This window comes from Fragaria vesca, unplaced genomic scaffold, assembly GCF_000184155.1.
Source record: "Fragaria vesca subsp. vesca unplaced genomic scaffold, FraVesHawaii_1.0 scf0513160_u, whole genome shotgun sequence".
Lineage (NCBI taxonomy): Eukaryota > Viridiplantae > Streptophyta > Magnoliopsida > Rosales > Rosaceae > Fragaria > Fragaria vesca.
The window spans coordinates 559,064-570,307 of record NW_004443448.1 but is presented as its reverse complement, the minus strand read 5'-3'; the positions used below and the strand labels follow the sequence as shown (position 1 = coordinate 570,307).

Here is an 11,244-nt window from a genome sequence, read left to right as displayed (position 1 = left end):
TTCTGATAGTTAATAAAAGCCCTTGCCTTAAATTATTCAGTTCAATCTTCAAGTATGCATTTCAGTTGTTTATTGAAAGATTGATGATGTGTGATGTTGATGGATAACGTTATTTGTGCTTGACTTTGAGTGATTGATAATTCTGTTCTCTGCTAAATATAATAGCAATTGTATCAAATGTTTATGCAAGAACACATTGTTCTCATTTTTGCTGTTGAGTGTGTTGCCAAGAACAATATCAAATTGAAGGTCTGTGTTTCCAGGCAGTGACAGTCATAAAGGTTCAAATGTGAAAAAGAAAGAAATAAAGATATCATTATATTAGTGCATGAAATTACAGCGATGATATTATTTGGTTGTGTGTGCAATGACCTTTGGGGATCATTTGTTGGTGTGTCATTTAAGTAAATGTGGTGATATACATAATACCTTCTTATGTGTACTTGCTTTTCAGCCATACATATATCATTTATTGGAAGCATCCAGACAAAGAAGAGTGCGCGAGTGCATAATTTGAGCATGCTGGTAAATGAACAATTTTGATCTGTGAGTTTTCTTGGGATTTTGATTTGTGAGTGCATAGTTTGAGCATAGTTTACCTGATTTCTGATTTTGCGTGAATATCGATCAGTTTTCCTCACATAATAAGGTATTTAGTTGTTTGGTTTGTTGTATCTGTAGTGTAGGTGTATTCTAATTAGGTTCTGAATTTGTCTCATGAAATTAATTGTAGGAAATGTGTGTTTCGGACCAGAAGCAGTGTTGCATCACCAAAATAGTTGAAGCTGTCTAATCATTTTCTACAGGTGGAAAGTAAATCCATGTCTTTTAACCTCAGTTTTCTGTCTGATTCAATCCAAAGATGAATTGTTAAGGTCAAAAGCTTTAAGAAAAGCAAGTAAAAAAAAGAACAAAACAAAGATAGAGAAAATTGTTACAAGTTGGCAATTAGTGATTCAATCATCATCAACAATAGCTCATCTTCTCATCTGTCACATATATATGATCATTATATATCAGACACAGACGTTGAGTAACCTTTGAATACACATATTGTTTACATTTCTTTTTATATATTAACTTGGAGCCATACATGGTTTAGTACACAGATGGAAAGAAGCTACCTACTACTTAATTATCAAGACTGGATCAAAAAAGGGTAAAACAAAGAGGGTTTGGCATGGACATGTAAAAACATACAGATGAAGATGTTCAAGGCTGTGTGTGTATGTATATATAGTGGGTTTGTATATAAAAACAAAGAGGGTTTGCATGAATCTTTGTTGTCCACTTAGTTGACTGTGATTGATTGATTGAGGCAATATAATAGAACTGTTTATGATTTTATATGCAAAATGAATCACTTCTGAGTTGATATGCTGGTGTTGGATCAGACATTGCATAAACATTGCCCGGAACATTTAGATCCATATCAAAAACCATGTACCTCATGCTGATGGTTTGCGCGAGGAGTGGTGTTGTGGATTCGATAACAATGAAGTTGTATATATGTTTTTGTCAGTGATAGATCTTATGACAAAACCTGTGATGATGGTATGTGTGTAGTAACACTTTCATCATTTATTGATTCCCACATTTGGATTCTAGCTCTTATCAAACAACTCTTATTTGAATCGATTCTTGCAGAATGACTTTGCTTTTGGATCCCCCTAGAGGAAAACCACATCACTATTGGCTCTTGCAGGAATACTTGGTAAAGATATAAAAGTAAGAACAGTTAACTTTGGCCCCTTTTGTTCATGAATTTTCTTCAGTAAATATCTGGTCTAATAGGGTAATTGATATATCTTGGGTCTTCGGTGGAAGTTATGCATAATGGGCACAATATGGCAGAATTTGCTCCTCAGAACATCAACTTACATAAGTCAAAATGATCTTCATATAGTAGAAATGACAGTTCAGGAGACACTGGCTTTCTCATCTACATCTTAAGGAGTTGGGTCAAATTGTGGTAAGTCAAAAGACTCAAATCACCATGAATTTGATACATTTTAGTTTGGTGATTTAGAAAGGACCTGATTTCATATGAACAAATCATCTCAGTGGCCCTGCTAATCAGTATGAACAAATGTTCTGTTCAATTCTTTTTTTTTAGGCTTTGTTTGGTTTCAATCTTTCTTTTTTTTTCTTTTTTTTTTCTTTCTGGATATTCATATGGTGATCTTTCTTTCATCATTGGGTTTTTTATGTCGTTATTCTTTTTTTCATATGGTAGTTACACAGTATCAGCTATTGAAACTGTGGTGAAGAGGAAAAGGGGAAGATTTGCATTTGGTTTGCTTTGAAAATCATTTCAAATTTCACTTGATTTCATTTTTCATGTTTGGAAATTTTGGCAATTGTTTTATTTTTGGTACTGTGTGGGTGCATGTGAATTAGGAGAAGACACAAAACATAGTTACATTATGAACTTGAAATTGACTGCATCAGTCCGGAGTTAAGTATCCATAGTAGAAAGATTAAGTTCAGTATTCATGGTAGGAAGATTATAGACTGTTCTTTTTTAAAAGATTGCATTTGGAACATATTGAGATGATCTGAAAAACATGAGTAACTTTTGTCATCTTATCTATTGTCAAAGTCATTTCATGCAGTTGTATGGTGTATCAATTTGGGTTTTTTAGTAGGGTTCTAGAGTAGATAATTAGATTCAATGTGGATATCCTTGACAATATTATTGTGCATGAAATAACTTGCAAACTGTCAAGGTCGAATGTTTGCAAAAAACAAAGGTTTTTCAGCATTTGCAGGATCAAATGTTTGTGAAAAGCAGAAGATCTTCAACATTTACGAACTGAGTACAAGAATTTTGATTGTCTTCATTTTGTACAGTTGTTCAATTTACAACTGCGTTGTGCATTGTAGTTGTATTGAAATATGGCCAAGTGATATATTTTTTATACTGCTTCAAATGAGAACAGCCAGAAACATGGAATGTCTTTAACAAATATGCAGATGATGAATTTCATTGGAGCAACATTGGTACAAGTTTGACAAAGAAATGACTGGTGTACACAGATTGACTAAAAAATGTGATATGATGATGGTTTTGAATGATTTTGTTTGGTGAAGGTGATGCCCGCGCGTTTGAATTGCACACACAAGCTTAATGTTAATGGCACCTATTATCCCTTACTATGATGTCCCATGTACACATGGAAAATTGGTTCGTGTCTTGCTAAAAAATGTCTTTTCGTACCAATTTTTATATCTTACAATTGCAAACCGCAAACTGCTATTTCCACTTATGCCTGAAAGTCACAATATTCAGATGAACATGGTAGTTAATGTACTCACCATGTACTCTTGCAATATATTCAGGTTTTTATCACTCTGTCCGTCCGTGCCGTTTGTCCATCACCTATGTTATATTGCTGCATTCATCAGCATATCAAACAACAACAATATTGAACAAAACAGAAGCAGTTGCGGTAGTTAATATCCGGCATTGCAAACCGCGGCAACGCGCAGGCATCACCTAGTTATATCTAGTAGAATAAAGTGTGCTAGAAAAGCAAAAGAACATGTATAGGTGTTTGTCACTGTGAATAAATTTAAGTACTAAATAAATTTCTTTGCATTCGGGCGAATCCCCTGAAGCAGCCACAGGATCTCTTGAAGTCTTGCTCGTTCAAGCCAGCTTGTTTGAGTGCAGTGGAGTGGCGATAGGCGTCTGCATTTCACACTTGTACATACAAATGCAGATGCCTCCTGTGATGGCACTTCTCAAACAATGTGAAACATGCATAACTCGTTTCAAAAGATTGAAACTATCAATGTTCACATAATATGGACATTCGAAAATGTGGGCTATCGGCAAATTTCAGATCCTCATCTAGGCTATCGGCACTGTACCAAAATGTGGACATTCGAAACAGAACAGTCCCTCCCCTACCAAATTACTCTGCTGAGAACTTTGTTGGGTTCTTTATTGTAGGAGCAGAGGATGCTGATTGCTGAGGCAGAGTTACATAGCTTTGTTGCTGAATTAAGGAAAGGCATTGAATATTTTTGCAAGAAAGCAAACGGGCTACCACTGAGTGAGGATGTTATGGTGATATGTGAGCCTCAGATGGAGGCTATAAGAATGCTCACTAGTGATGACATGGATTTCTTTGTGTGCACAGGTTGGTGTAGGTTCCCACTACGAGGCTGCAGACTTTTGGTGGGGATTGGGGAAAACCAATTTGGGTTAGCTCACCACCTGCCAAGAATATGATATTTCTGATGGACACAAAAGGCGGTGATGGAAGAGTTCCGAGTAAGATTGAGGGAAGAAGACCTGAATCGATTCGAGTGTGTGATCAAGAGCTGCTAGCATATGCATCTCTGAATCCAAGATTCACATCTTATTAAGCCACAGATGTATTCTATAAGTTTGTAACAGACCTACAGTTTATACATATAAAATTACTCATAGCAGGAGTAATGCATATATGATCACATTGCCACACCAGAAATGTTATGGATTGATTCAACTTAGATTTAAAGACGTGCAAATGGATTTTTCTTGACATTACCAATTGGAGAAATCAGCTGGAGGAACTCCGAGTCAAGTTCAAACTTGGCCATGTCTTCCTCCTTGAAGCTAAAATATGACTCTATTCCATCACCCAATTTGGTGTCCATGAAAACAATTTGGTTATTGATTTTCATGGAAGCCATGCTCACCCATTCTGGCTTCCCCCAACCAAAATCAGCCTCATACAATGGAAACCTGCACAGACTTGAAAACGTTAGCGTAACCAGCTCTCCTTTTGCAGCCCTCTCCATTCTTCTCCTCATGAAATCCAAATGTTCCTTATAGCCATCTTGAAATTTCCTCATATACTTATTGTCAATCTTCTCTATTTCCTCTATCACCTGCCTCACAAGGCCACCTCTCTCCTCCCCATTAACCAATGTTGGAGTTGCAGTGGCTGCCCGGTAATAGTTCCCAAAGCTATGCTGCGGCAGAGGTGGGTCAAATCTCGAACGAAGATCCATAATATACACAACTGCGTACAACTTTCTGGAACTTGATCCTTCTTCTTTTGCTGCCGCAGCCATAAACTTGTTCCACAAGAAAGCAGACAATGCCTCAACTCGAGACGGGATTTTCTTGGTCTTCAATCTAATGCCCTCTGCATACTTTGATCGTAAAGCTTCAATCTTCAACCCATCAAACACAAACCCTTTGGTCACGATTTCATTCCTTTTCGGAATAAGAACACCATTATACCCATCCATATTCTTTGGAGGGAAGATCGAAGCTGCCGAAAAATCCGGACTCACACTCTCATTCCCACAAGCAGCTGATGCCCAGTTCTTAACAAACGTGAAATATGACAACCCATCTGCAACTCGATGCGAAGCACACAACCCAATAGCAACTCCTCCGCAACGAAACAGATTGAGTTGAACTCCAAGAGCTATGTCTTTGAGCTCGTCGAGCTTGAAGGGCAACAAGTTGTTCAGTTCAGGAAGGGAGGGATTGGTGATGACATCAGAGAGTGACAGGGATTTGACTCGAGCTTCATAGAAGGGGACTCCAAAGTCGTTGCACTCCACAAAGAGGTTGAGTTTGACTCGGCCGGCTAGAGGGTAGTACTGTGTTAAGGCTTTGGAGAGAGATTTCTTGAGGTGGGTGGAGATTTGGGTGTGGCTGTGAGTGTTGGGGAGGGAGTAGAAGTAGAGGAAAGGGACGTAGGCGTGTGGAGCTAACTGGTCGAGAAAGGAGAGCTGGTGATGGCGGAGATGGTGAGGGGTTGGAGATGAGGGTGTTACTGTTTCTTGGGAGATTACTTCTACGTCAATCTTCATCCTGATCTATCTCTGCTAAGCTTTCTGGAGATCTCTGCTAACTTTGGTTGATTAGTACTAGAATAGTTCAAAGGAAAGCAACAATTGGTTAAAGAAAATTGTTCACTCTCCTGATCAATGTGTACCATAGAATAAGATAATTTATCCACAAGTCCACAACAACTTGGAGGAAACCCCAAAGTTACTCTGGCTTATTTTTTATATATTCAATATGCATTTGCAAATTCCAATGAAGAACTGTGTCAAATTATATAAGCAGCAGTTTACTAATCTGATTTCACTAGTAGCAGTTTACCAAATACACTAGCAATAATACATAGATTCATGCAGACTAGAATGTATGACATCAATCAACAGGGGAGAACCAAGAGCTGCAGTGGCAGACATTCGTCATTGCTTCGACTAGAAACAAATGCAGTGAACTCTTTGTCAGCTTCAATCTTAGCCAAATCTCCTTCCTTCATGTTAATATATGCTTCTATTCCACCCCCAGATTTAGTGTCCATGAAAACAACCAAGTTGTTGAAAGTCAGGGCAGGCGAGCCGACCCAAGTAGGCTTTCCCCATCCAAAATCAGCTTCATACAGAGGAAATCTGCACAAACTAGTGAAGCTCAGTGTGACCATCTCTCCCTTGGTGAAATTCTCAGAGCTTTGTTTGATAAAACTCAAGTGTTCATTACCCTCCTGCAATTTCTTCACATAATCCTTGTCGATATGACTGACTTGCTCTCTTACCTGCCTTACAAGGCCATAGCACTCCTCCCCTGTATCCAGACGTGGAACCGTGACTGCAATTCGGTAGAGATTTCCAAAAGAGCATTCTGGCAGGGGTGGATCAATCCTTGTCCTAAGGTTCACAGCATGAACAATGGCATAGACCCTTTCAGATGCTTCAGTCCCTGCTTTAGTTGCAGCCACATAGCGACTCCATATGAAAGCAGATAGAGCCTCCACACGAGATGGCGGTCTTTGGTGACTTTCTCGGCTATCATGCTCATGCTCATGTTCATCTTCACTATCACCATATTTTGATTTAATCAAATCTATCTTTGAAGCATCAAACACAAACCTCTTTGTAACAATGTTCTCCTTTGTGATCCCAACACTTGGATTAAACCCGGATATGTTCCTTGGTGGGAAGAGTGTGGCAGATACAAACCGTGGAGACATAACTGTATGATCATCTATCTGGTGACCATGATCTCTTCTAGCAGTGCCCGCCCATGTTTTGATGAACATGAAAAATGATAAAGCATCTGCAATCTTGTGAGAAATGCAAGCACCAATTGCAATTCCACCACACTCAAAGACATTTAGCTGGACACCAAGGGCTAGATCAGCAACTTCGTGTAGCTGATATGGAACTAACTTGTTAAGTTCACTAGGAACTGGATTTTGGATCACATCAGATAGTTGGCACTTGACTCGAGTTTCCAAGAAGGGTGTGCCCTCATCATTGCAGTCTATGAACATGTTGTCATTTGCTCGTCCAGCGAGTGGGTAGAAGTGGACTAAGACATCAGAGAGGGATTTCTTTAGCCGATTGGTTATATCACCAATGTCGAATTTTTTATCAGCCTCGGCTGATGAAAAAATATAACCAAAGGACTATAGACTGGGGGAGAAATCTGGTCGAGAAAGGAGAGTTGGTATCTGCGGAGGTGGTCAGGGGTTGGAGAAGAAGGTCTGATAAGCTCTCTAGAGACAAGTTCAACTTCAAGCTTCATGATCACAAATCTCCTACAAACAATGGGTATGTCTAGCCCTGGGTTTGCTTGTGTGTGTTTCAGTGAGAGTCTGAGACTTATATAGAGCTCCAGCTAAATAGTAAGGGGATGAATGCATTTTAAAAATAAAAGAGAAAATACATACTTGCTCAAGAATTAATATCACTATGACGTCCTTTCTGTGTTTCTTTTCGTTTTTAACGATTAGATACTTGTGCAACATAGCATCACACTCTGTTTTGTTCAATTTCTCAAGTATCATAAGAAAGATAAATTCTTTTCGTTTCTTGAATTAGAAGAAAAATAAAAGAACTGAATTGATCTGAGGATTAGCTAGAGAAGATCTTACAGTGAGATTATGACAGGGATATCATATAATGTCAAAGTGCCAAAATCTAAGAAAAGCAGAGAGATGATATATGTAATTTGGTATACCATTAGTCATAGTTTTCTTGCAGGATAGTAGATATGTGTGGCGTGTGAAGTGAAGGTAAGAATAACCTAACATACTTGTTAACAAGAAAGAACAAAAGCATTATGAGAAAGTTTAGACTTCAAAGAAAAGGCAAAGTATGCAGACAACAGACTAGTCCAGGAAGTCAATAATATGATCCAATATCATATAATAATAATTTAAGAAGCATGTATAACAGTGCTGAAACACTTTTACACTGAATTACAGAGTCTGATTGCACCAGCTATGAAGACAAAACTATTTTAAACAACCAACAGAACAAGAGCAAAGACAGGGAAAACCCTTCTAAACAAACAAAACAAAGAGAAAAAAACTTCTGAAGAATACACGAGCTAAGAACAGGATCTCAACTCAAAGGGAGAAGATAAAATTACTTTGCTGCGAACTAAGGAGATCGACATTTCTCATGCTCTGAGCAGCTGCATATATTACCCCATGAATGACATCTATATATGCAGCAGCTCAGATTGAGGAGGAACAAATACTTTTATTCAATGAAATCCACAACTTAAAAGCAGACCAGCCAGCCAGGCACACTTGTTGAGTTGATTTTGAGAGACCATCTTTTCTGTAACTAAGTTGAGATTTTGGTAATTCTGGTCACCCTTTTCACCTTTTGATACCCAGAAGATAAGAATTACTTACAAAAGATGACCACGTTTACTCAAAACTTACTTCATTTGCCAAATAGATGTCACCAAAGTTGTTGTGTGAATTATAAGACTAGTAGCCGTTTGTTAACAAGCAAAGCACTCTTCAGCGCGCACTTGGAGACACATATGCCAAGAACTCGGCATCAGTTTCAAATTCAGCCATGAGTTGCTCCTCCAAACCGATGTATGCCTCTATTCCATCACCTTCTTTGGTGTCCATGAAAGCTGTTAAGTTCTTGAAGGTCAATGGTGCTGAGAACACCCACGCAGGCCTTCCCCAACCAAAATCATTATCATACGCTGGAAACCTGCAATAGCTAGTGAATCCCAACGAAACCAGCTCTAGTTCCGTTAATCTACCTGTATTCTCATTGACCGGGATCCATGACTGTTCAGCACCCTGCTGTAATCCTTTGACGCACTCATCGTCTATCTTTTTTATTTCTGCTCGTACTTCCTCCATAGCCCGACCATATGTGTTGCATGCATCCCTTAACAAGGGACCTGTCATGGCAACACGGTATATATTCCCGAAAGAATTTTGTGGCAATGGTGGAACAAACCTTGGGCGTAGGTTCACAGCATGGATCATAATATACAACTTCTCATCATCAGCTCCTGTAATCTTGATGGAATTGGCCAGATATCGACTCCACACGAAAGACGTTAAAGCATCAACCCGTGACGGGCGTTTCTGGTTTTCTTTTGAGCCAAAAGCGCCTTCCACATATTTTTCTCTGAGAGCCTCTAACATAGTGGCATTGAACAAAAACCTCTTTGTTACTTTATTCTTGCTGATGTTGAAGCTTGGATCATAAGCCAGAACATCCTTCGGTGGAAAACGTGTTCCTGAAAAAAGGTCTGGATGCTCTATGTTGGCTTCGCCACGGGCTGTGGCTGCCCAAGTTTTGCTGAACATGAAATAAGACGATGCATCAGCAAGCCTGTGAGAAACGCATTGACCTATAGCAAACCCTCCACAGTCAAAGACACTGAGCTGGACCCCTAGGGCCAACTCCTTGTCAATATGATCACCAAGTTCAAATGGCACGAACTTGGTAAGTTGATCAGGGATCGGATTCTTAAGGAAGTCAGAGAGTTTGCAATTGACTTGAGCTTCAAGGTAGGGAATGCCCTCATCATTGCAATCAACACACCAATCGTGTTTGATTCGTCCGGCTAATGGGTAGAAAAGGGTTAAGACTTCAGCTAGGGACTTCTTGAGGTGGCTGGATATTTCAGTGATGTTAGGCACTGTCTTGTCATTGGACTCGTAGAAGAGGACTAAAGGGTTATAAACTAGGGGAGCTAGTTGATCAAGGGAGGAGAGCTGGTAATGGCGAAGATGAGCTGGGGTTGGAGAAGATGGAGTGATAATCTCCTTGGAGGTTACTTCTACATCAACCTTCATTCTCATAAGCTAGATTGATCGTTTGAACTCGATTGGTATTAACGTTATCCAGTTCAGTCAATTTTCTCGTAGTCTGATCAAATCTATACAGGAATCAAATAGGTTAGGGTGTCATTGTTTGGTTAGGTAATATGTCAGATTCTTATACACTTGCAGACAAATAATTGTTTCATCATCTTCTAGAGGTCAAACTATTGAAGAAGTCGATTAGAAACAATTTCCCCAGAAAGCCCTGCTATTGATCACGTAATGCGAATACATGATCCATTCTATTCTATATACTAGAGCATTAGGCAACTAACACTGTTCATATCTTTGTTTAATTATGTTTTTACCCCCAATTTAGATGAATTGTGTTTTTGCCCCCAGTTTGGGTTAAATTGCAAAACTGTCATTAATTCATTTGTTTTGCCACTGCTCCCCAAATGTGTCCTTTGTTTAGCCAACTGCTCTCAAGGCGTGTCCTCATCTTGGCAACGTTTATTCTCCTCAAATTAAAACCTTGTTCCACGCACAGCAGACCTCCTTTTCCTCTTTTGCTTTCGTCGCTCTCTCTCCGTCTCATCGATCTCTGCTTGGCTCTCTCTCGGTCTCATCTCTGCTTGGCTTTCTCTCCGACGCAGCAGTCCCTTCTTCTCTTCATTGAGTCTCTCCTTATTTAGGTTATCTTTGGAGTTCCAGTCGGGTGGTGCTTCGGGTTTGGTGGTTGGGTTTGTGTCACCGACGCTTTTGGCTTCTTCCGTCTTCCAAAGGTACTATGAATCAATGGGATTTCCCCCTATTTTTGTTTACATGTCAGTGGTTTGATAATTTTCGTTGTGTTCTGTAGTGAAATTAGTTCTATCTTGATAGTGATCGCGTTGATTCGGCCTTGATCACATTCGCTCAGGTACTTCGATGTGGTTCCTTTGATTAGATTAACCGTTTGATTTTTTGATTTGGCTTGCATGTTGGTTATGTATCAAATTGAGTGTGGCTGTTTTACGGAGGTTTTTTTATGGACTCCAGATTTTGGCATTGAAATAGTATACGTAGCTCCAAGTTTCTATGCTGCCATGATTGAAGACGATGATCAGTTAGACATAGGTATTCTAAACATAGAAGTGTTTATCATTTCAATATGAACGGAGTTCTAAGATGATCCGAGTTTACA

The 11,244-nt window shown here is 39.2% G+C and overlaps 3 protein-coding genes, 1 non-coding gene and 1 pseudogene across 5 annotated transcripts in view; 1 reads left to right on the top strand and 4 right to left on the bottom strand.

The window, feature by feature from the left end:
- LOC101293063 (geraniol 8-hydroxylase-like) overlaps window positions 1–1,452 on the bottom strand; it is a 3,307-nt gene extending 1,855 nt beyond the window's left edge. Inside the window, exon 1 of the mRNA XM_004310136.1 lies at window positions 1,365–1,452. Within this exon, the coding sequence (XP_004310184.1) occupies window positions 1,365–1,452 (88 nt within the window). The remainder of the gene's footprint in view (window positions 1–1,364) is intronic.
- Window positions 1,453–4,053: 2,601 nt separating this feature from the next.
- Window positions 4,054–5,873, bottom strand: LOC101293257 (vinorine synthase-like). Its single transcript, XM_004309980.1, has 2 exons — window positions 4,542–5,873; window positions 4,054–4,410 (listed from the first exon to the last, which is right to left on the bottom strand). Exons 1-2 carry the CDS (start codon window positions 5,821–5,823, stop codon window positions 4,364–4,366), a joined length of 1,329 nt encoding a protein of 442 aa, XP_004310028.1. The 5' UTR covers window positions 5,824–5,873; the 3' UTR covers window positions 4,054–4,363.
- A 199-nt stretch (window positions 5,874–6,072) lies between these two features.
- LOC101292960 lies at window positions 6,073–7,560 on the bottom strand (annotated as a pseudogene). Its single transcript, XR_185516.1, has one exon. The product of XR_185516.1 is annotated as a vinorine synthase-like (transcript).
- Window positions 7,561–8,783: 1,223 nt separating this feature from the next.
- On the bottom strand, window positions 8,784–10,091 carry LOC101292765 (vinorine synthase-like). The gene has a single exon (XM_004310135.1). The coding sequence runs from the start codon at window positions 10,089–10,091 to the stop codon at window positions 8,784–8,786; it is 1,308 nt and encodes a 435-aa protein (XP_004310183.1).
- A 520-nt stretch (window positions 10,092–10,611) lies between these two features.
- On the top strand, window positions 10,612–11,177 carry LOC101292764. Its single transcript, XR_185515.1, has 3 exons — window positions 10,612–10,843; window positions 10,921–10,980; window positions 11,100–11,177. It is a non-coding gene; the product is annotated as an uncharacterized LOC101292764 (transcript).
- Window positions 11,178–11,244: the final 67 nt, after the last annotated feature.